The sequence below is a fragment of the Leptidea sinapis genome, chromosome 24, assembly GCF_905404315.1.
Source record: "Leptidea sinapis chromosome 24, ilLepSina1.1, whole genome shotgun sequence".
Classification (NCBI taxonomy): Eukaryota; Metazoa; Arthropoda; class Insecta; order Lepidoptera; family Pieridae; genus Leptidea; species Leptidea sinapis.
In genome coordinates, this window is record NC_066288.1 from 6,631,094 (window position 1) to 6,657,614 (window position 26,521).

The 26,521-nt window shown below is 34.4% G+C and overlaps 1 protein-coding gene across 1 annotated transcript in view; it reads left to right on the forward strand.

Moving 5' to 3' along the window:
• LOC126971670 (uncharacterized) overlaps window positions 1-26,521 on the forward strand; it is a 110,313-nt gene that overhangs the window by 26,697 nt on the left and 57,095 nt on the right. The window contains exon 2 of the mRNA XM_050818058.1: window positions 16,727-16,871. Within this exon, the coding sequence (XP_050674015.1) occupies window positions 16,820-16,871 (52 nt within the window). The 5' untranslated portion in view covers window positions 16,727-16,819. The remainder of the gene's footprint in view (window positions 1-16,726; window positions 16,872-26,521) is intronic.

Here is a 26,521-nt window from a genome sequence, read left to right on the forward strand (position 1 = left end):
ATTCACAAAAATTGTTTTAGCTTATCAAAGTTAAAAGCGAAAATTGTAAAACAAACTATAAAAACTCAAGTGCCCTTTTATTTATTCAATGATTGTTTATTAATGACTTTGTATTCCAAACCATGAAATATTTTGTTTCTAATGATTGTTATTTTAACTAAATAAAATAGGTTTTCTTTGCTGTATCAACTGTTATAAGTAATGGTATAGGTATTGTTCTCCTTGCTGAGGATTTTTTTAATCATAATTTATATAAAATACTTAGCAGATGTTAAAATTGGGAAAGATTAGCTTGGGCGAAGGAAGTTTTCAAGGGATAGGCTCCACGATAATGTCAGACCTAAACACAATAATGCTTACACATTAGGTACTGCTTCACGGCAGAAATAGGCGCCGGTTGGTGTTTTTAGACAAGTCTTGTGGTGAAAGTATAGCATGAACTATGAACACTACTTAATCCTGTTACACATACCCTTAAGTCTTACTTGTAGGTTGCTAATGCTTGCTGTTAGTTAAACTAATGGTATCTGGTGGCCGCCGCGCAAAATTATGATTTCAACAATATGGGTATCGTATCCGAGGTTCTCGAGGGTGCAGAGAACGATTTTGTGATCAATTTTGAAATCCAAGATGGCCGCCGCACAAAATTATGATTTCAGCAATATGGATATCGTGTCCGAGGTTCTCGAGGGTGCAGAGAACGATTGTGTGATCATTTTTGAATTCAAAGATGGCCGCCGCACAAAATTATGATTTCAGCAATATGGGTATCGTATCCGAGGTTCTCGAGGGTGCAGAGAACGATTTTGTGATCAATTTTGAAATCCAAGATGGCCGCCGCACGAAATTATGATTACAGCAATATGGATATCGTGTCCGAGGTTCTCGAGGGTGCAGAGAACGATTGTATGATCATATTTGAAATCCAAGATGGCCGCCGCACAAAATTATGATTTCAGCAATATGGATATCATGTCCGAGGTTCTCGAGGGTGCAGAGAACGATTGTGTGATCATATTTGAAATCCAAGATGGCCGCAGCACAAAATTATGATTTCAGCAATATGGATATCATGTCCGAGGTTCTCGAGGGTGCAGAGAACGATTCTGTGATCATTTTTGAATTCAAAGATGGCCGCCGCTCATAATTATGATTTCAGCAATATGGATATCGTGTACGAGGTTCTCGAGGGTGCAGAGAACGATTCTGTGATCATTTTTGAATTCAAAGATGGCCGCCGCACAAAATTATGATTTCAGCAATATGGATACCGTATCCGAGGTTCTCGAGGGTGTCGAAGACGAATTTTGAGCGGTGGCAAAAAATCTTTTAAGGTTAAAATTTGAGGTTAGTAAATCATAATTAAGTGCGGCGGCCATCTTGGATTTCAAAAATGATCACACAATCGTTCTCTGCACCCTCGAGAACCTCGGATACGATACCCATATTGTTGAAATCATAATTTTGCGCGGCGGCCATCTTGGATTTCAAAAATGTTCCCAAATTCGTTCTCTGCACCCTCGAGAACCTCGGATACGATACCCATATTGTTGAAATCATAATTTTGCGCGGCGGCCATCTTGGATTTCAAAAATGATCCCAAATTAGTTCTCTGCACCTTCGAGAAATTTGGATACGATATCCATAATGTTGAAATCATAATTTTGCGCGTAATATAACATTTCTCTCATACGTCGATAAAAAAGATTTACTTCAAAAATGCATATAAATATTATCACAGTAATTCCGTACTCTAGCACAACTGTAAGTTTTAAAAAATATTACGCGGTTCATTCTGGGTCGGCGATCGTTGACCCGCATCGCTCGGTTCGTTCTCAGCCATGCCCGACGCCCGTGTCCATGCGTACCTATCGAATCTAACGTTCGCGCAATTTTTACCTAAAGTGTTGGGAAAACCTCGCCTTAAACAAGTTTTTTGACGCATTTTTTTGGTAATGGTTTCTCTCAGAAAAGTTATTCTTATAGCTTGTACTTTTTGTGTAGGTTCATTTATTCAGATTAGTAGTGAATAACGAGGATTGTAAGCATATAAACTGATTTCCACGCAAGAATTTTGAAAATATTGGCTTTGTTACATAGATCGAGGGCCGGCAGCCGTGAACTCATATCGCTCAAGGTCGCTGGCATTTAGTGTCGCCTTAAGTTTTCGTTGACGTGACTAATATCGCAACGCATGGCTTTTTAAAAATTACGATAGATTAAACTAAACTGAAGCGATCTTTCTTCTCTAGTTAACTGAAGAACAAGCCTCAAAAAGACAAGTTTATACGAGCAGCGGGTAAACAAAGACAGCGATATATAAATTTAAAACTCGCCTCCGAGGCACAGATTATCTTTCTAGTGTTATGAAGGCTGTATGAAGTTGCCCGCGTAATACGAAGCTTTAAAGTAGCAGTTGCGTCTTGCTCAGTTTACATCATTATCTCTGGAGTAAGAGTAAGTTTTGTCATGGGAATAATACCATAGATAGTCTAGGCAACAAGTGCTTTTTTGTTCAAGTTTTTCAGCAGTTTGGAAAATATGGGTAATGAAAAAAATACATTTTTCAACTACGTAAGGATTGTTACTAAAAATTGAAATATTTATATATTTTTTTAATTCTTCCTAATGATCTATTCTGAAGCCATTGTCGTAATAAGTTGAAAAAGACGATTTTTTGCAGGCGGATTATTGTTTTAAAAATTTAAGAAAAATGCACTTGTTGTCTAGGCTATTAATTGACTCATATTTAGCGGTATTACAGATAATCTGTTTTTAACAGTTATTTTATGATCTATGGTGTATCAATTACGGCCTTTCCCAATATTCAGTCTATCTCCCGTTGAGGCCTACTTGAGATAAAAATCGTAACTATCGGTGACTTTTCTGTTCCAATAAACTTATCAACGGTAGCTCATCTTATCCTTACACGCTGTCTGTCAATAGGATGACTATACGTCATACGCTTACCAGCGATAGAAGTTTGTATGGAAATTGCAATTCACGCGTCCCAATATAAGGCGATAAGAATGACTTATCGGGTATATTGGGACAGCTTCAGATTATTGATAGCTAATTACTGACAGTAGAGGTAGTAATTTATCTATATCTGTAGATAGTATATTGGGAAAGAAAAGGGATGGAATTAATTTTGTACTACAGTTTACACTTAAAACACAGTTTAAACTTGAAACTTTAATATACTTACGCTATGCTACGTTAATAGATTTTTTTATATTGACACACTTTAACATTAATATCTTACCCTTAAATTATAGGTACTATAAGTGTAAGACAACGATATAAATTCTAAATAAATATGAATACAATATAATATATATATAATAGCCACCCACGGCTTGAAAACAAACATTTATATGTATCATATAACCCGGATTCGAACCGGGGACCTCTAGCTCAGTAGGATGGCTATAAATATGGATCGTCCATTGAGAAAAGGGTGAAATGTTACAACCTGTTCGTCAATCTCATAATAAATTGATTGATATTGCAATATTGTTACATAATAAAAGATGGGGGTAAAATTCTTTTCTCATAATGTATCTATTAACTTGTATTAAAACTATTAATTTTTAGCTGCTTTTGTAACGGTTTCATTAAAAAAGAACAATTAGTAAAATATTGTTTCCATTTATTTTACATTTGTTTACCTTTGTGTCTATAGAGTGAATCACACAGGTGAATCTGGTGAAGAAATTCGATACATTTCAAATTTAATTAAAACTGCTTGCACTCCGGCAGAAGTGAAAACTTTAACATTAACGTTGTGCATTTTTTAATATTTTGGAATGATTAGGGAATAATTTCTCACAAATTGCTTTATTTATCAATATTAAAGTTCTAGCATTTAAGTGGTTAAAGACAGTATTTATTTAAGGCGCTAGCGTACACAAAAATGACAATTTATCTTACATAATAAATTTCACACTTCGGAAGTATTACAATTATTTTACATTAAAAAGCTTGTTTCTTAGAAAAATCGACTTTTGTCCATAATTTCAACAACTGTGTTACGAATTTTGGATCAGGTCACGTGCCCTGACTAGAGTTTAACATTTTATACCCATTCATAATTTCAACGACTATCTTGCGTATTTCCGAACAGTCCACGTGTCCTGACGCGAGTTTAGCATTTTATATCCATCCATAACTTCAACGACGGTCTTACGAATTTTCGATCAGACCACGTATACTGACGCGAGTTTAACATTTTATACCCATCCCAAGAAAAGTGTTAAATGCGCCGAAACTGATTCTCCACTCTAATATACACGTCCATGAATAATATGCCCGAATGTTTTAAAACCCTGCAAATTATAATTGACGATAAAATACACAGGTGTAATGTCGTCCACTTTCTACTTGTTGCTTGCGACCTACTTTGGCCCACACCCCGATACGGTACACCGAAGTGATATTAGCTCGGAGCTTCATTAAATTGAAATTGTTTGCTTGAGTCTCCATACTCGCTTATTGGCTTTTAACTTTTCTATTATTACAAGACTGTATTCATTCTGTAGTATTTAAATGGAATTTGCGATATGAATCAATTCTATTCAATGGATAAGTATCTAAATTTATTGATGGTACATCAATTAATATCCGAATAATCTTTTGAAGAAAAGAGTAATTATGGTGATTGGCTATGGTTGAATAATTATTGTGAGATTAAAAAATAAATGATCAAAATATGTTTTATTGTATAGAAATGGAAGTTATCAAGTTATTACTTTTCAATTTCCGGAGCGTGCTGTCGAGGTTGTCTATCATGGTTGTATCAGCAGGCTGTCCTGTCACAGATCGTTTTATAGCCGAAGAAACAATTATTTTATTGGTTGTGCATAACATTTTATACGAACGCCTAAGCGCCATCCCTAACGATGAAGAAAATTTCTTTGCACTAGGTTCCCAGAATGCTTATGCACAGAAATAAATAATACTGAACATTTCTTGAGTTTCTTTGGAACTATTACGATGCTTAAGATCGTGAATATTTCTTAGCTCAAATTATACCATGGATGAAACGTGGCTTTAAGATTATGATCCAGAAAGGAAGTAACAATCTTAAATAGCTTTTAAGCAACCATAATCTCCAATCCTTAAGAAATTTGAGGCAAGTCATTCTGCAAGAAAAATCATGGTGCCTCTTTTCTGTAATTGTTAAAAGAGAGTCATAATTGAATATCGCTGTAAGACCCAAGTGGTCCATTGCCACTCCTACCACTGCCTTTCAGCCAAATGCGTTCAAAGATACGCCCTCTCACCAACAAACTACACAACACCCGATCAATAAATGTCTCAGACTGTAGAAAGTCGAAAGAAGAGATTCCTGCACTATTGACCAAACTGACTCGTCGACTTATTAGCCATGACATATATGAATGTCATGAATAGACATGACATGCGAATCATGGTGGGCACACGAATGAGTCACACATCACTTAACAAGCACCTTTTTACATTTGCCGTAACGGACAGTACTAAGTGCACAGGCGAGATCTAATCGATGAAACGGTCACTCATGTAATCCTGGTGCAGGGATGGCCAACAAACGGGCAAAAACTTTAAATAAATACGAGGCCGCTCTAAGAAGTCTGCGAACACCCCAGGAGAGTTCTGAACTTCTGGAAGAAGCTGGGCTGGTTGGAATGACTGGTCAACACTGCACTCAATATGGACCCAACTTAGTGGTCTAATTGCGAAAACAGGAGCCACTTTACCAATACCAATAGCTACCTGTTACCTACTGGCACTTTATATACGAAATTCGTGACAAACAGCGAGTGAACGTAAACTGGTAAAAAATTGTTTGGCTCTATCAAGATAGAGCCTCGGCTTCATTTCAATCTTATTCTAAGTTTTATTCAAAAGAACAGAGATTCGAACCCGTAGCCGCTATAGTATGGTAGCTTTATGAGTGCAGGATGAATAATTTAGAATTTGAATAATCAGAAAAAATTTACGTAAAATATTTCACTCTTTACAATAATCGGGACTGAATGAAAACGTTTAATGATCGCATTAAATACAAGCGCTCCATTGATCGTCACCTTTTAGCTAATTCCAAGCACACTTATAAGCTATTTCTTGTTCTCGTTAACTACGTTTCAATTCTGGGAGATTAACCCCAGACTGCAAACTATTAGTCTTTTGAGCAGATATACAAAGCGGTAGTGAAACCGACAAAGTAGTTCATTTAAAACCTATCGTAGCAAAGTGTATGTAGGAACGAATGAAGTAATTTGTCACGTAGAGTGAGAATGTACTCAACATCAATATTGGTTAGTGGATCGCAGACTTTACAATTTATTTTTATTTTGCACTGTTTTAAACTTTGATTACTTCGAGCGCTTTGAAACCCGCTCAGATTTTGTGGAGCTTCGTAACTTTTTGGCGAGGCAATAAAGTATTTAAAATCCAATAAAGATGCTGTATTCGCTTGAAGAATCAGTGTAATAAAAGTTACGGGTATAATTTCTTTTCGTGGTCTGTATCTTTTTTTATAGAAGAGGAGGACTTAGAGCGTACGGGCCACCTGGTGTTAAGTGCACACACATTTTCTTGCAACACCAGAGGAACCACAGTTGCGTTTCCGTCCGTTAAGGCCTCTATCCCAATAAATCGCCAAAATAGCGCATAATTGAATCCATTTTAAAGCTTATATTTTTACAAAAAAATATTTTACATCTACAAAAAAATGAAAAGTAATTCCATTTTTTTCTTTAAGTACATTGCTATCTTTAGTAGACAGTGCTAATAAAAATATCTCAACTTTTACAGTTGGAGCCATGCTTATCATTCAATCTAGATAAAAATTGCACGAAAGTTTATTAATTGTACACCAATACTACCCAATACTATTTAACATGACATAGTTTTGTTTGTTTTGTAAAGAAAATTGTATTATGTTTGTAATAAATTAAAAATGCTTCTAATTCTGAATTACAACTTTGGCATTCTTGTGCGAAGGACGTAACCTAGCACCGCTCGATTCGTCAAGGCCATCAGCTCGGTCCCCAGCCTTAAGGAAGATATGCGAGCTTTTTTTGAAGATAACTTGTCGTATGAACCCTGAAACACCGTTCTAGGAAGCTCATTCCACAGCTTTGTTGTTCGTAGAAGAAATTATCTTAAAAACCGCACTGTGGAGGAACGCCACACATCCAGATGGTGGGGATGATATTCTGTGGCGGGAAAGTAAAATATCGCGACAGGAATCTTGATCCACTTCGGGTGATTGAGCCGTTAACAGACCACAGGATCTCTAACAATTCGAGCAGCTCTGCGAATCTGTATAGTTGCTCATTCTTTGGAAGCAACTTGTACGGGCTTTAGGCCTAAGTAATTTTGTTATATCTGACTTCGTTGAAATTCAAAGTTGGTTTGTTATAAGTTATGAGTTGAATATTACGTCAATACCTATCGTTGCGACATGACACGACTAATTTTAATGTGAACATTTTAACAATTTCTTTCACATGCAGATTCGTAATAATATATGCCTGCTGCCTCGATGCCCGGCTCATAATCAGCGGTAATAAAAAATAAAAGAGAAAATAGGTATATAAAGATAAGGCTGTTGGTCTATTGCGTATGGTGGTACTGTATAATGGTACTGTCAGTTCTATCAGATCACTGAACTCTGATCAGTTCAAACAAAAGTTGGTGGGCATATTATGAAGGTTGACATGAGGAAAACAATGCTAGATTATGGGTACCACAACGGCGCCTATTTCTGCCGTGAAGCTGTATTGTGTAAACATTATTGTGTTTCGGTCTGAAGGGCGCCGTAGCTAGTGAAATTACTGGGCAAATGAGACTTAACATCTTATGTCTCAATGTGACGAGCGCAATTATAGTGCCGCTAAGAATTTTTGGGGATTGAGTTATTCGTAAATTTATCATCCACTTTGCTATACGTATGTAGAGCAAAATTTAAGACTTTTATGGTTTTCTCATGGATTCCATCGTCAGATCTGGACCAATTTACAATGGAACCATTCGGAAAGCGCCAGCTTTCAAATAAAAAAAGGATTATCAATATCGGTTCACACAGTCGAAAGTTTTGAGGTAACAAACATAAAAAAAAACCGACGAATTGAGAACCTCCTCCTTTTTTGCAGTCGGTTAAAAATGAAAACATTTCGTAAATAAAGTTTTCATAAAATATCTAATTCTTTAGATATTTTATATTAAAATGTTCTCATTTATGAAGATTTTGTTCAACGGGTGACAAATTACCTTAGCAAAGACGCGGATGCAAGATCTAAATAAATTATGCATTTACTTTACGTTAGGTTTCGATTAATTAAGCGAGAAACTTCCAGAATGGTTCATTAAAACATGCAACTACGTAATACAATATTGTCTTTTTATAACTTTTTTTATTTAGTCTTCAGTTCTTAATTAAAAATGATTATCTTTATATTTTATTATACGAATATTTTAATATTTTCAATAGCTTTTTATTTCGAGAATTGGTTGAGAGAACTTTTCATGGATATTTTTGCAGATGAATTGATGTTAATTTCATATCCCATTTAAATCGAGAAGCGACGTAGCGTTTTTTTTATGAAAATAAAGGACGAGACGAGCAGAACGTTCAGCTATTGGTAATTGATACGCCCTGCCCATTACAATGCATTGCCGCTCAGGATTATTTAAAAATCCAAAAATATTAAGCGGCACTACAATTGCGTTCGTCATCTTGAGACATAAGATGTTATGTTGATGTTGATAAACAACTTACTTTTTTTTCACAATTTTCAGAATTCAGCATCCCTGCTGAACCTTCCAAAGTTCCTTTCGAAAATCACTACTGTAGGCCTTCCTGTTTTTTTTTTTAATATAAAAAACGCAGATGATTCGATTTTATTCGAAATTTAACTTTAAAAAAAATATAGAATGAGCGTTCGAGACGTGCACTTTTGGATTTTCCAATTTTGTTTTTACTATTATTTATATTTTTGACGCTTAAGGGCACACGAGATGAATTGCTTAGCAATATGTTAATCTGTATCAACAAATCTATATCAGTCACGTTTAAATAAATATATGTTTAAATTCAGGATATGATCTAGCGACTATTACTTAAGTGGAAACATGATGTTCATTCGGTAAAGTTTCAAAATTCCAGTACAAAGACTTGAATTTAAAGTTAAATTTAAATCGAATCAGAAGGTACATTTTGTTTGCCAACATCAAACATTTAATTAATCGACTTTCATCGAATTAGATCGAGTTACCAATTGACGATCCGGTTAAGTAAACTAAATTATAGCTTCAATTTATTCGCAACATTCGAAGGATTAGAATTTATTACTAAGTTAGATAAATCTTAATCAGAATTTTCCCAGTCACAGCCTTGATTGCTCTGAATTGTGGTATTTCACAGCACTGCTGTCACCGAATAAATAATAGTACTAAAATACTGCTCTGTTCACCACTGCAAGTACACATCAGTTAAATCCCGTGAAACGTCACCACAATATTACATTTTCCGCAACATAATCAACTGAAAATGATTTCCTCTACTGATGATGCTTCAACAAAGAGCCTCTTTGCCTTGAAGTATTTGTTTGATCTTTGCTTTAACAATACTTATATGTTTTTGACACATTTCGCCTGGAAAGTATTGCTACGTTAAAATAATATAATATTGTGTATTAATATGTACATATTTATATATCAAACGATTTTGAAACTATGTAAGGCATTTCTGAAATAGTGTTTACGATATACTATATAGAAAGTTGTGATATTTTTCAGTATAAGATAAACTACATAATGCCACCATAAATTATATAGAAAAGTTTTTGTTTTTAAATTAAAGGACGAGACGAGCAGCACATTCGGTTGATGGTATTTCATACGCCCTACCCATCACAACGCAGTGCCGCTTAGAATTCTTGAAAAACACAAAAATTCTGAGCGGCAATACAATAGCGGTTGTCAACTCGAGACATAAGATATTAAGTCTCATTTGCCCAGTAATTTCACTAGCTACGGCGCCCTTCAGACCGAGATAGGAATGCTGACACATTACTGCTTCACGGCAGAAATAGGCGCCGTTTTGGTACCCATAATCTAGCCGGCATCCATTGCGAAGGAGCCTCCCACTGGTAAATTCCAACCTACACCACGTCTGAGTCCCTATACATCACAACCAGGCCCTTTAATAGGAATCTCAATACTGTCCATTACCACCTTGAGTCAGCAAAGCCGCTTTTACTCTTCTTGACTCAGACACTGAATTCCCCTCTGGATAATACTACTTACCCCTGCGCTTAAAGTCAAACTCAAACTTTATTCATTTAGGCTTGAACTAAGCGCTATTGAATAGTATAAAGTTCTATAAATATTTCTTTTAAATTACTAAATGTCCGGAAAAAGTAGAGCTCGTGAGAGGAACTAGACGGCCACTCTTTTCAATCAACAGAGTATTTTATAATGGTTGTAATATACAGAACAAATTAGTTTATAAGGTGCTGCATCCAATATATGAATCAAAAATAAAAAGTAATTAAGAATAAAATAATAAATATAAATTATCGTATATTAGATGCCTAGATCAACCTTTAGAGCTTAATATCTATGTTTGTGTAAGGATGCTTCGTGAATATGATTGTCGTTGTTACTATCAAAATTAGTAATTGCATCCAACAAATACAATGATTTATTAACTATAACAGGTCGACCTGGGGCCAGAAGCAGCACCCGTACGAATCGTAATTTTAACAATATGTTGACAACGCTTTAGTCATTATAAAAATATTGGTAGAAAACTTGATTAAGATGTTATGATGAGTCTGAGATTGTCTCGATTTTAACACGCCGGATGCAAATCAAGCTTCTTAATGTTAATTTAACTTGAGCTTCGATCTTAGAAATCTTAGGGGACAAAGTTTTTCCTGCTCCAACACACCAGTACATAATTTGTTCCAAATTTAATTAACGTGTTGTTTTGGTACTTTTTGTTTTTTTTTGTCTGGTATTTGATAGAAGTTAAGCTTAAACAATCATAATTAATTACTTATCACATCTACTCAGAGTATTTTCTTTGATTATCTCGAGTGTTATACATTTGACATTGAACAAGGGTAAATGTCACAAAATTATTACATAGTAATTGTTACTTGTTGCATCATAAGTTTCGCAATCATTTTGTAGATAAAATAATGTCGCGAAATACATAATTAATATAAGTAAGTACAACAATTAGTCTGACTTAATTATTGTTCAAATTAAAAAACTAACAGCCGTACTTTTAAACGTAGCGTAAAGTTACCCAAAGTTAAAAATTATTTCTCCATGTCATGTAATTCTGTAGTGACAAAGGTAAGATAAGGACAAAAAGTTTTAAACTTGGAATAACTTTACTTCGCGTTTATAAGTAACACAGTTAAATTATATAATAATGAATTCAAATTTAGAGCGTGTTAATTATGTTAGAAACTTCTATAACTAATAAAAGTTTTATAATTAGTCTGGCCATAAATATTTTTCAATAAATATATTATTTTTTTCAACTAATATTACTTTTTATTATTTTATGTTTACAAAACGATGACTATTTAAAATTAATACTATCATTACGGCGAAGCATACCAAGAATACTGGCAGCATTTTCGCGTTGGATAGCTAGGCTGATCCGTTGACCGAAATAGCTGCCACCGCTTGGGTTTCCAGTAGCCTTATTGAGGCGCGAAGATAGTACTTTGTACATTTTCTTTAAAATAAAAAGCACTTTTAAGAATTAAAACTCGTGTAATTTGGATCACGTTATCAGTTGCCCTATATGATGACATTTTCTCAGATATTTACATATCACATACATAGTTCAAGATCGAATATTTTTATTCAAAATAGGATTTTAAATCACTGATTCAACGTCAAAAACTAGCACGTGTTCGAAAACCACGTAAGTCCACAGTAAATCGATGTGAGAGGCAATAAGTAAATAATAAAAGTCAACTCTTTATACTTGAGGGTACTCGAACGAACCCTTTCCCATTTCAAATCATTGTTGAAGGCAGTCCATTGTTGAATAAAGACATCTCGTTGGGCTTTAGCTATATTATTAAATCATAAAGAATGCTAGGTTTCAAATCAATTTTTTAATTGGCTGCATTAGCTAACATCTCTCTAATTTTATTGCACGCCACGAACGCAAAGCGGCGGTTGTGCTTTATAACCGACCTGTCAAGGTCGCTCTTTAAACTGCAATTTTTTTTCTATTACTCTTACACATTATAAAAAGCACATCAATATAAAGCTAAGACACTAATGAATAATCCTAATACTTTTTTTAAGCTGTCGAATACGTATTAATATAAAAAAAGGTTCAATATTTTTTTTTATCGTGGACGTCCATTAGCCTGTGGTTCAAAAAAACGGCGTGGTACGGATATCTCTAGAACGACTTGACGAAACGACTTATTTTTTTTTTTCACAATTTTCAGAATTCAGCAGAGAAGGTTCCTTTCGAAAATCACTACTGTAGGCCTTGTCGTATTTTTTTATTAAAAAAAAACGCAGCTGATTCGAATTTATTCGAAATTTAACATCAAAAAAAATATAGAATGAGCGTTCGAGGCGTGCACTTTTGGATTTTCCATTTTTGTTTTTACTATTATTTATATTTTTGACGCTTAAGGGCACACGAGATGAATTGCTTAGCAATATGTTAATCTGTATCAACAAATCTATATCAGTCACGTTTAAATAAATATATGTTTAAATTCAGGATATGATCTAGCGACTATTACTTAAGTGGAAACATGATGTTCGTTCGGTAAAGTATCAAAATTCCAGTACAAAGACTTGAATTTAAAGTTAAATTTAAATCGATTCAGAAGGTACATTTTGTTTGCCAACATCAAACATTTAATTAATCGAATTTCATCGATTTAAATCCGAGTTACCAATTGACGATCCGATTATTTAAACTAAATTATAGCTTCAATTTATTCGCAACATTCGAAGGATTAGAATTTATTACTAAGTTAGGTAAATCTTAATCAGAATTTTCCCAACCACAGCCTTGATTGCTCTGAATTGTGGTATTTCACAGCACTGCTGTCACCGAATAAATAATAGTACTAAAATACTGCTTTGTTCACCACTGGAAGCACACATCAGTTAAATCCCGTGGAACTTCAGCACAATATTACATTTTCCGCAACATAATCAACTGAAAATGATTTCCTCTACTGATGATGCTTCAACAAAGAGCCTCTTTGCCTCGAAGTATTTGTTTGATCTTTGCTTTAACAATACTTATATGTTTTTGACACATTTCGCCCGGCAAGTATTGCTACGTTAAAATAATATAATATTGTGTATTTATATGTACATATTTATATATCAAACGATTTTGAAACTATGTAAGGCATTTCTGAAATAGTGTTATATACTACAGAGAACGTTCTGATATTTTCCACCAAAAATTATATAGAAAGGGCTTTTTTTTTAAATTAAGGGACGAGACGAGCAGCATATTCAGTTGATTGTATTTGATACGCCCTGCCCATTACAATGCAGTGCCGCTGAGAATTCTTGAAAAACACAAAAATTCTGAGCGGCAATACAATAGCGGTTGTCAACTCGAGACATAAGATATTAAGTCTCATTTGCCTAATAATTTCACTAGCTACGGCACCCTATAGACGGAAACATAATAATGCTTACACAATATTGCTTCACGGCAGAAATAGGCGCCGTTGTGGTACCCATAATTTAGCCGGCATCCTGTGCAAAGGAGCCTCCCACTGGTGACCCCAAAGGCTTCAATGACGATCTTTATAATGCTCATCACCAAATAATTTTGTCTTTAAATGTCGGTTTAAAAAAAAAAATTATTAATTTAAACTTTTTGTGCTACGAGCTCGCTGCATAATAGTCTTGTTTAAGTAAGATTGCGGAGATAACAACTGCAAAAGCATGTCAACTGAGCCTGCTCGGCAAACTGTGAAATAGAGACTCCATTCCAGATTTGTAATTTGAATTTGTATCTGAGCAATTCCGAGATATGTACTGGAATCTACATGTAAGTTTATAACCATGCTCATGCAATATATTGGCGGCATTGATAGAGTGAAATTGACGCATTCAGTTTCTAGAAAAAAAATATTAACACATTACCTTCCACAGAAATAAAACACAATGCTATATATTTTACTCATATTTTTATTAATATATGTTACATAAGATAAAGATAAATATTATGGTTAGCTTGAACTGCCGTCGTATTAACTGGTTATCTTCTATTTATTAAGAATAAAAAAATAATCAAAGTTTAGACTTACCTTTTGAAACAATGAGTAAATTGTCTTTGCAGTGTCAAATTATTTAGTACATACATCTAGATAGGTGATACATTTTGTAGGTACCACAGTAAAAATATATAGTTTTCTAGATATATACGGATAGTCATAGTACAGGCTACGTCTAGCTTCAGGCTACCAAATTTGTGTGAAAGCAATAAATTTAACAGACTATAAAATAAAATTTATATACAAACACTATTTCAAACATTATTATCCAACCGTTAGTAATTATTGGAAAGTGTGGAATACTTCCACTGATCTAATTTAAGCAGCTATAAGTTAAATTGAATACTGTTCAGTTTTCCAGAGTTTAAAGCCACAAAAAGGGCAATAAGTTGAAATTGAATGTTTTTAATCGACATCCGTTAATCGCATTCGAAAGGATTTAAATCGGACTTTCATCCAATTTTATCTTTAAGCAAACTATTGATTGCTTTTGAATTTTAAATCAAAGTATGATAATTAATTTAATTTATACTTATTCATTTATTTTCTTTATTTAAATATTTTCTGTATTACTCTCATTATATTTTGAAACTTTACAAACTATCCGAAACGGTTCGATTTACAATGGGTTTATTAGACGACTGTTCAATAAAAAATATTGAATATTATGCCAAATTCTTACTCTCGTCTTACTTAAAGAAATGTTTATAAGTTGTAGGATCTATGTACCTACCTGAGTTACTGTTAAATGAAATAGGAATTTCCACTGTTAATTTATGACAGATTCATTTTCATTCATTCAAAATCAAACACTATTAATACAGGGAATATTTTAATATAACAAGCAAATATGAACAAAACTTGAAAATCTTATCTAAATTTAAATAAAATATACAATAGACATGCCTTATCTAAATAATTTGTTATGTTTTAAAGTGATAACCCTCACATAATTAATTACATAAATAAAATTTGAAAACAAAATTTATGAACGATGCGGGACTTGAATCCGCGACCTTTCGCATCCAGTACGAGCACTTGTTCCAACTGAGATAACCGTTCAAGTGACGTATTGTCGATAAATCTTGTATGTTATGTTGAACTCTCGCGAGGTTGCCGGTTCGAGTCCCGCATCGTTAATAAATTTTGTTTTCAAATTTCATTTATGCCTAATCTAATTAAATGTAAAATAAATGTAAAAAAGAAAGTAGGTAAGGCTAATTATAAATGAATGTAATAAAGGTGCAGACCCAAAAACGTTTAAGTACTACTCTGTATATTAGCTGGGTATGACCCAACAGTGATTTTAAGTAGCTAAGTTCAAGGAAACAGCCGTCACGAATACACAAATAAGATCTTATGAAACGTAAAAGTGATTTTTATTATCTATAACTCTCGTAATTAAATATTTTTTCCTATTATCGTACGCAAAGTTCGATTTTGCGCATGCATTTGCGTTTGCAAAGTACTACTTTCCCACACGTTGACAAGAGCGTGCGGGAATATGGTAAGCGTGCGGGAAATTTTGTAAATAATTATAGTGGTCGATCTTTGCGCAACTTAATAGGAAAAATAGCATACGACACTCGTGCGCACGTAGGTCATCCTGCGCTCGCTTCGCTCGTACGGGAATAACCTAATTTGCGCACTTGTATCGTAATGTACTAATATAATGCTAACTGAACTAGCAAACGTTGTTTTGCCATATAAATTATTTTTAGAGTTAGACCGTTTCTTGGAAATTGCAACATTACTTTATTTTTCTAAAATAAACATTGCCTAAGTTACTAGCCATTTCATATATTAGCCGGAACAAACAGACAGATAGACAGACATAGTAAGAAATGTTATATTGGTGTATATAAATTCATATACATGTAGTAAAAAACGGTTATTTCAATATTACAAACAGACACTCCAATTCTATTTATGTGTATAGATAATCTTTCTGGGATATCAATTAAATGACTATGTTAATTTAAATTTTTCTAAACAACAATGCTTATATATATATTTACAATACCTAATATAATTATTGCATGTAGTGGATTTATTAGAACGAGGAAGCGTACCAAGAATACTGGCAGTAATTCCGTGTTGGATATCTAGACTGATCAACTACATGTTTCCACCTTCGCACGACACGCCACAAGTTAGGACAGTGCGGTTTTCAAGGAGCTTTCTTCCTCGTACTACGAAGCTGTGGAATGAGCTTCCTTGTGCGGTATTTCCGGGACGATACGACATGGGTACCTTCAAGAAGAGAGCGTACATCTTCCTTAAAGGCCGGCAACGCTCTTGTGATTCCTCTGGTGTTGCAAGAGAATGCGGGCGGTGGTGATCACTTAACACCAGGTGACCCGTACGCTCGTTTGTCCTCCTATTCCATAAAAAAAAAAAATTAACTAAAATGAACTTTGTTATTGTTACAGATAACTGCAGGACATTAATAATGTGCTACTTCACTATAATTCTCATAATATTTGAGCTTCATCATTCGTAAGCCCGGAGCTGACAAATTCAAAATGTACTTAAGAGTTGTGAAATGGTTGTTACTTCTGTCTTTTGGAATTTCAGGTGAGTTTATTAATATTTATTATTAATATTAAGATTGCAAGAAGAGGTTTTATGTATTTAAAATACTCAATTAGTGATTAAAAGAAATTTACATCAGGAATTTCAAACATAGCTAAAATTTAGATTTAAAGTTGAGTTGAAAGTATTTAATATATAAATAACATATAAATGTTTTATACATAAAATGATGTCGATACACATTCATTTTTCTCGTACTTCATGCTCGCTTAAATGCCATTGCTGGTGGTGGTATCGTTGGGCGGGTCATTCCCTTCCCTAAATAATTATGTTTGGAGGCGATGGCCGGTCCGTGCGTCGTGCTCGTGATGGGGTGCTCCTTGTAGTGACTGGATGATTCTGTAATCAGAATTTACGAATAATTAGTATTATGAAATTTAAAAAAATGTGTTAAACGATGATTGTGTGGTAAAGGTAAGATAAATAAAAAATTTATAACATAAATTGCTTGCTTAAAGCCGCCGTCAGGGTATTTAAATTATAACAAAATTTAAAAAAAAAACAAGAAGCCTGTTGAGGTATTTGCACCCGTTATAATATAATATCATATTTGAAGACCTATTCATAGGTTCATTATTGAGGTTTCTAATATATTTTTTTTAACTGAATATTTTGCGCGAGAGACATTGCCAAAGTGGTAAAATATGTGTCCCCCCTGTAACTCTTAAAATAAGAGAATGATAAACTTAATATGATGTGTAATGCAAATTATATATTCTTTTTAGTTCCATGCAAATTTCCACTGCAAATTTGTTTGAACGAGATCTAGTAAGTAGGTTTTTTAATACGTATAAATGATGAGAGCTCATTTGCACTGATTATTAGTATGATTTTGAGCAAAGATTTTTTGCCTTTTCCATTTAAATAATTTAATATCATTTTCCTTTCTATATAACTTTTATATTATGTTACTTGCTGCTACGGAATCCGTGATGGGCGAGTTCGACTCAAACTTTGTCGTTTTTTGTTATTGTCTTTTAAAACCAGCCAGGTACAAATTGTGGAGCCCAATGGACTTTATTAAAAGTTTATTCATAGGTACTATATACGAAGAGGCCTATCTCACGTCCTATTAATTAATATTACCAGCAAGCTATGGATGGCTTTAATATTTTTATGTTTACTTTAAATACTTTCAACTCGACTTCTTAGAACAAAATTTTACCTATGCATTTATTGAAATTCTAACTTTAAATTTCGTGCAATGCAGTCTTCAGAAATCTATTATATTTATAAAGCTAACCTCAGGGAGCCAATGTATCTTAGTTTTAATTAAAGATATATCTACAAATATAACATATGATGGGCATACTGAGCTCTAGATAAATTCTAGGCTCTTAAGCGGGCAGGTATCACGAGTTGAGGAAGTCCGTATTTTGCACAATTATGTGTTCCTTAATCCAGTATCGGCCGTTTCGTCATTTCCAGCACAATTTCGAAATCATCCCTTCACCAAAGAAGAATGGAGGCACTTACTTGAAGTGATCCTCTGTAAAGCCTTATTTACGTTTCGGGGCCCAGGTTACGACTCCAGGCAGGCGAATCGTACAAAATACGTCGTATTATGGACTGTAGTTATACGTATAAAACTAGCACCAAGCCCACATTAATACACCAAAATACTCAAATTTTATCAAGGCACACGTGTTTGCGTCATAAAATGTTCTTCAGAGATTTTAAAAGTGTCAAGTTTTTCAAATCGACGTTCCTTTGAACGTCGGCCGAAGGTCTCCACTAACGGCCATTCGTAATATTCTGTCTATCTCTTACTTGAGATAAAGTCGTAACTATCGTTTACTTTTCTGTGCCAATAAACTTATCGACGGTAACTCACCTTATCCGTACACGCTGTCTGTCAATGGGTAGACGTATAGCTTACCAGCGATAGAAGTTTGTATGGAAATTGCAATTCACGCGTCCCAATATAAGGCGATAAGAATGACTTATCGGGTATATTGGGACAGCTTCAGATTATTGACAGCTAATTATTACTGACAGTAGCACTTAGTAATTGATCTGTATCTGTAGATAGTATATTGGGAACGGCCATAAGGCAATTAAGGAATCCTTCTTGAATTATGTAAGCAAAACAAACTTATGATATTGCTTAATGAGCGATACCCTTTTGTGTTTAGTTTAAAACAACGAGGTAGGGAAAACTTTCTGATAAATAATATTATGCTGTTAAAACTAGTACGGGCTTGTTTGTTATGGCATGTTGTTAGTTTTGGAGTAAAAGCAAAGCTATTTAGTATTCCTTAAGCTTATAAATTAAAATATTTTAATGTATTTAATGTATTCTGGTTATAAATTTTGTATAAATAAAATTGTTACTTAATATAATGGGCAAAGTAAGTTTGAGTTGATGTATAACTTAAACTTTAAGTACACGCTTATCTTTATGGTAACGTTAAGAAATGCGGGTCCTCAAATATCCCCATAAATATTTTACATTTGAATTCGGTATTTCTATCGTATCGTACAAGAGTATATTCAGGTGGTCGGTATCAGCGTGATGGCTTGGCCATCAAGAAGTCCTGATCTCAACTCGATTGAACACACCTGGGATGAGCTTGGGAGGTTAGTCAGAAATCGCAGACGACCACCTACTACACTCAGGGCACTAAAGCAGGCCCTGGTAGAAGAATGGGAGAATATTCCCCAACATCAGCTCCGAAACCTAGTGTTCAGTATGCCAAACTGGCTCGAAGCTGTAATCAGAGCGGCGCCTATTGCTGCCGAGAAGCAATAATGTGTAAGCATTATTGTGTTTTGTTCTGAACGGCGCCGTAGCTAGTGAAATTACTGGGCAAATGAGACTTAACATCTTATGTCTCAAGGTGATGAGCGCAATTGTAGTACGGCTCTGAATTTTTGGGTTTTTCAAGAATCCTATGTGGCACTGCGTTGTATTGTACAGGGCGTATCAATTACTAATTCTTTTTTTTCATAAAAAAATACTTGAATTAACATTAAGATTAAATTAATTAATTGAAAAGGTTAAGACAAAAAGAAGAATCAGACAAGAAAAGAAAATCATTTGACTCATAAGCATAGGTGAAGATATGAGGTAACATACACACAAAAATACAGTCGAATTGAAAATTGATCAGATGCTTTTTTCAAGATTAATTTAAAATATTTGTTGCATCAGAAACAATGGCGTTCTATACATATAGACAATGCACCTCATACAAAATCAAAGCCGAATGCCACAAATGACATCATAATAAGCTTCGACTGCTAGGTCTATACATTTCTGCGTTTACTGCAGTTGTTTAAAATATTATTAGTCAATAGGCAGCAATATAAACTCATTTTTAATTTAGAACCTGATTTGGACAGTCACATCAGTGGAGTAGCAGTTAGGTATTTTTTTTAATTCAGACGAAAAAGAGAGTTGCTATAAGTTTTACAATTGTCAGTCTGTGCCTATTTTCCGATCAAGAACTGTTCAGTCGGAGGTTTTTTTTTTCGTTTTTAATCAAAAATCACACTCATATTATAAAGGAGAATGTTTATATGTTTATTATTTGACTTGTTATATCGAGATTAATATTTGTTTCTTCTTTACGTTCTAAAGGGATTGGATTTAATAAGTTAAGGTAACGTTTAATGAGAGAAACTAATACTCAAATGTAATATTTTTAGTAACTTAAATAATTAGTTAAACTGGTTAATTTAATGTTTAGTTCCTTAAATTAAATTAATTGTTTAATGTAAGAGGACATTAATATTTATTTCTATGAAAGCTTTTATCAAATTTTAAATGTGGTTAAATCCAAAAAACTTAAATCCTTAAGTGGTGAAATATAAAGATTATGCTTATTTGGTTTGTAAATTACTTCAAAACTCTCTGTTGCTACCAACTGGTACTAATTCTCTTTAATTATCTCGTGTAGGTGAAAGCTGAAAAATATTATATATTATTTATATAATTGCGGTGTAAATAGTTATAAACTACTAGGTGGCGATACTTCCGTGATAACGTGTAAATAGCACTAGTATGTGAGCGTTCACGTTCTTGTAAGCCGTGCACATTACACAAAATATAACATTGCATATCATTGTTCACTAGGCCTTTAAAAAAATTTTAACAAAAAACAATCGACTTCAAAACACTATTCCAAAACAATAGATAAAATGTGCACGAAAAAGTATAAAAATAATTGCGTATTTTAATAAATCTAATTCTAGGAACGATTATTGTTATTATCAAAATTATCAAAATCGGTTCAAAACCCAGTCGAAAGTTCTGAGGTAGCAAAAATAAGAAAAACATAAACCTCCTCTTTTTTTTGAAGTCGGTTAAAAAGAGCGACTCTATTGTTTTCATTTCTGAATGTGTCCTTTCATCTGTCCCATTCTGACAAGCGGGTCGTGTCTGGGGACTTATCAATAATTGTACCATATTTAATAAAAAATATTCGATGTTATTAAATTACTTACGCTTTTTGCATATCAATCTTATATAAACAAAATAACCTTACCGATGCTAAGTCACACCATCTTATTTTGAGTCGTTAATGTATTATTTAAGCACTTTTTATAGCACACTTAGGCTTGTTGATTGACACACAGTTGACACATGACTAACAAGAAAAGTGTGGTTACATTGTCTTTAAGCACACTTTTGCCGTTCCGCTATCAGACTGCGAATGATATGTACATATCGTAATGAACGTCATTGATCAGAAACTAAAATTTCAGGTTTTGTAATTTATGAACATTAAGTATAGTTTGCGTGTTGGCCCCCGACAAGATGGACCGACAATCTGGTCAAGATCGCCGAAATACGTTGGATGAGGACAGCGCAGGACCGATCGTCATGGAAATCTTTCGGGAGACTTTTGTCCAGCAGTGTACGTCTCGTCTTCCAGCTAATGATGATGATGATGGTGAAGTATAGTTTGGATCTCTGCTGTTGACTTGATCCCAAGAAATTGCCAAAATCGCGCATAAATGAAACCAAATCTACAGAAAAAATGAATTTTTTTCTTTATATTTCTATCTTTCATAGACAGTGCGAATAAAAACCACCAAAATATCCCTAACTTTTACAGTTGGAGCCATGCTAATCATTAAATCTATATTAAAATTGTACGAAAATTTACTAATTGTACTATTTAACATGACATAGTATTGTTCGTTTTGTAAAGATAATTGTATTTTGTAATAAATAAAAAAAAGATCTAATTTTGAATTAAAACTATGGCGATTGTGTGAGAGAGGTAACCTAGCTCCGCTCGATTCCTCAAGGCCATCGGCTTGGTCCCCAGCCTTAATACGTAGACGTATCTAGAGATAGGCATAGCTATATGATAGCTGTGAAAACGTCGTAAAATAATGCGTTTAGAAATAACTTCTATTTTGAGAAATTCACACACACTAACACAAAAGGTCATACAAATCGCAAATGTAAGACGTAGCACGCACGCACACTAAAATATTAAACCTGGCCTATTTCAATCGGTTGTCAAACAGCAAGAGACTCTTTCTAGACGTCTAAATTTTCTAAGGATTATAATATGAATAATAGTTATTTATAAAACAACCAATGTTGTGTTAGCAATGGATTAATACTATTTGGCAAAACGATTCTTCTTCTTTTTCTTCTTCATCAGCTGGAAAACGTCTACTGCTGGGCAAAGACCTCCCTCAAAGATCTCCACGACGTTCGGTCATGTGCTGCCCTCATCCAACGTATTCCGGCAATCTTAATCAGATCGTCGGTCCATCTTGTGGGTGGCCTACCAACATTGCCTCTTCCGGTACGTGGTCGCCATTCGAGGACTTTACTGCCCTATGGGCCATCTGTCCATTTAACTATGTGCCCTGCCCACTGCCACTTCAGTGGTCGCTAACTTGAGCCTTGTGAGAAAGCTCATGGTCGCTCAGAGGGCAATGGAGAGGGCTATGCTCGGAGTTTACCTGCGAGATCGAGTCAGAAATGAGGAGATCCGTAGGAGAACCAAAGTTATCGACATAGTCCAAATGATTGCGAATCTGGCAAAACGATTATGTCAACCAAATTAACTCTTTTCAGCACCGCACTCAAAGGGTTTAGACAGCGTTTTCGTTGAAAGCTCCCAGACGGCTTATTATTTTCCGACACCTGCAAGAAATATCGTTACTATTATTTATAATATACAAAAATGTACATAAAACTTAACAAACTATACTTAAACCTTCCTCTGCAACCGCGCTAACAATTTCTCTGCACAACATGAAAATCGGTGCTATTGTTTTTGAGTTTATCGCAGCGATGGACTTTTTTTATAATAAATATGTAGTGATTGCTAGTTCTATCCGCTATTTCGCAAAGAAGTTAAACTCTTAAAAATTATGGGGTAAAATGTAACCCTTGACATTCTCAGTAACAATGACTTAGTGTGCGGAAAATTATTTTTCTTTAGGTAAAGAAAATTGACTGGTTATGTGGCCGATATGCGATAATTTTTATTTACAAAGAATTTTTTCGGTTCCAGGAAATACTTGATATTAAAACCGCTTTAAACGTAAATTACCTTTTGTATATTAAGTTACATTAAAAAATATTTTGTTTTACATGAATAATACAACTACTGAACAATACACTGTTGGTTCAGAAGAGTGATGAGTAAGATAATTGTTCGTTCTCATCAATAAATTATGATATAATTTTTATTTATATTTTTGTTATTGTATGATATACTTTTCATATTAACATATTTATTATTCAAACAAAACAAATCTTATAACTATATTTACAATACTACGACTACATAAAATTAAAACTATCATTACGTGGAAGCGTACCAAGAATACTGGCAGCATTACCGCGTTGGATAGCAAGGCTGATCCGTTGACCGAAATAGCTGCCAGCGCTTGGGTTTCCAGTAGCCTTATTAAGGCGCGAAGATAGTATTTTGAACATTCTTCGCGCCTCTGGGCCCCACGGGCCAAGTGTCTCGACACCAATCAGCACAGAGATGTATGACTCACTGAGACCAACATATTTGCGACGCTTGCTGTCTTCGGCAGTCGAAGCAGCAGCCCCAGCACCAACTGACATGACATGATGATGATATACAATTCTAGTTAATTATATTGGTTATATTATGAAAATTGTAGTATCGAATCAAAAGCGCTTTTAGCCTATTTGATTAAATATTGAATTTGAGGTTTGTGAGTTCGTGTGTATCGGGTTCCACATGTTTTCAAAAAGGTTTGCCTGGGCATACATTCCACGATGTAAGAAATACATAAGACATCCCACCAGTGGGAGACTCCTTTGCACAGGATGCCGGCTAGATAATGGTACCACAATAGCGCCTATTTTTGCCGTGAATCAGTAATGTGTAAGTATTCTTGTATTTTGGTCTCAAGCTAGCTACGGCGTCCTTCAGACCAAAACACAGGAATACTATTATTATCTCTATCTCTAGATAGTATATTGGGAACAGCCGTAAATGATCTAATATCTGTTGTTTGTATAATATCATAGCATGATAAAATTAACTAATTAACAGCAGTTGTTTCAATAGCTAAACATAAAACTCTTTATAACTGTAAAAATAAAAATGTAAAATAAAGAAAAATCTTTTGAAATTTTTCTATGAAAGCGAAATCTGTCGTATTCATTGAATCAAAACCCTAACAAATTTAAACAAAAATATCAAAGCAACTAATTCAGTTGAAATTTAATTATAAAAGGAACCTTCACTCGGAATAGACATCATTTAATTTAATAACTAAAGGCAAGGCTAACTACGCTTGTATATAATAAAATTAAGGCTTTCATTAAAATGTAACCATTTGGCAGGTTGATTATAACAAGTCTCTTTTGTTACAGTAACCAGCAAAGTAAAGTATTTGTTACAAGTATTGAAAAACAAACAACACAGTTTTATTAATTTCTGCCGTGAAGCAGCAATGTGTAAGTATTCCCGTGTTTTGGTCTGAAGGACGCCGTAGCTAGTGAAATACTGGGCAAATGAGACTTAACATCTTTTTTAGGTTTCTCAAGAATCCTGAGCGGCACTGGATTGTAATGGGCAGGGCAAATCAATTATCATCAGCTGAACGTCGTGCCAATTGACCTTAACACCTGTTACTGTGTCATCGAATAGGTAATTATTATCAGGATATAAGACAAAATAATTATTGTTAGGATATCATCCCCACTATCTGGATGTGTCCTCCACAGTGCGGTTTTCAAGGAGCTTTCTTCCACGTATTACAAAGCTGTGGAATGAGCTTCCTTGTGCGGTGTTTCCCGGACGATACGACATGGGTACCTTCAAAAAAAGCGCGTACACCTTCCTTAAAGGCCGGCAACGCTCTTGTGATTCCTCTGGTGTTGCAAGAGAATGTGGGCGGTGGTGATCACTTAACACCAGGTGACCCATACGCTCATTTGTCCTCCTATTCCATAAAAAAAAATGTGAGTAGGCATTGAATTAAATAGTGAAAAGCTTGGGTAAACATAATAAATTACATAAGAACTTCTTACTTCCAAAACAACAAAGTTTACGAAGGGACTGCTAACTAAATTTATTCGTCGTGGTAAAGCTTAGCGCTTTTTTCCTCGTAATTGTAAGCTTTAAGAAGTGAGCTAGTCTATCATGTGTGTAGAATTATTAGTAACGATGTGATGTAAGTCTTTATAACTCAATATTAATAAAAAAATACTTTATTAAATATTCTTACACACATTTTTTATAAATTCAGTACCCACCTATCTTAATATACAGGATGTCCCAAAGTTATGGGACTAGAAGGGAAAGTTTTTTTTTATTTTTATTATGGAATAGGAGGACAAACGAGCGTACCTGTTGTTAAGTGATCACCGCCGATCATCCGTTCTGATCAGAAGGTGTACGCGCTTTTTTTGAAGGTACCCATGTTCTATCGTCCCGGAAACACCGCACAAGGAAGCTCATTCCACAGCTTTGTATTACGTAGAAGAAAGCTCCTTGAAAACCGCACTGTGGACGACCGCCACACATCCAGATGGTGAGGATGTAGTTACTTGTGGCGTGTCGTGCGAAGGTGGAACTAGTACCTTAAACATCGAATATAGGCTATTTTACTGAAGGAAGACTTTATGTTATTTTTAAAAGTAAGTACTTCTGCATTTAAAGATTTTCTAAAAATTACTTGCCTCGTCTGGGAATCGAACATACTAAGATGTAAAAAAAAACTACTAGTACTTTTATTATGCCAATCGAAAGAATGGCCAAAAATTAATAACTCATAAGTAACATAGTATTTTAAAAGAAAGGAACAACGTAAAATGAATGTTTTCCTACTTGGATTGGTACGAATGGACCGATTAGATGGCCGGCCAGATCCCCGGACATTACACCATTAGATTTCTTCTTTTGGGGATACGTGAAAGATATGCTATACAAAAACCGAAACGAGAACGTGGGCGAGTTACAAACAGAATTGTGCCATATCATATCGAGTATTCACCATAAAATGATAAGAAAATCAACAGGCAGCGGACTCATTAAAAGATTGGCGATTTGCGTAAGACAAGAGGGATCACATTTTGAGCATTTAATTAATTAATTTACAAAAAAATACCCACTTAATTGACTATTTCTTTTAAAATACTATGTTACTTAAGAAGAGTTAATAGTTTT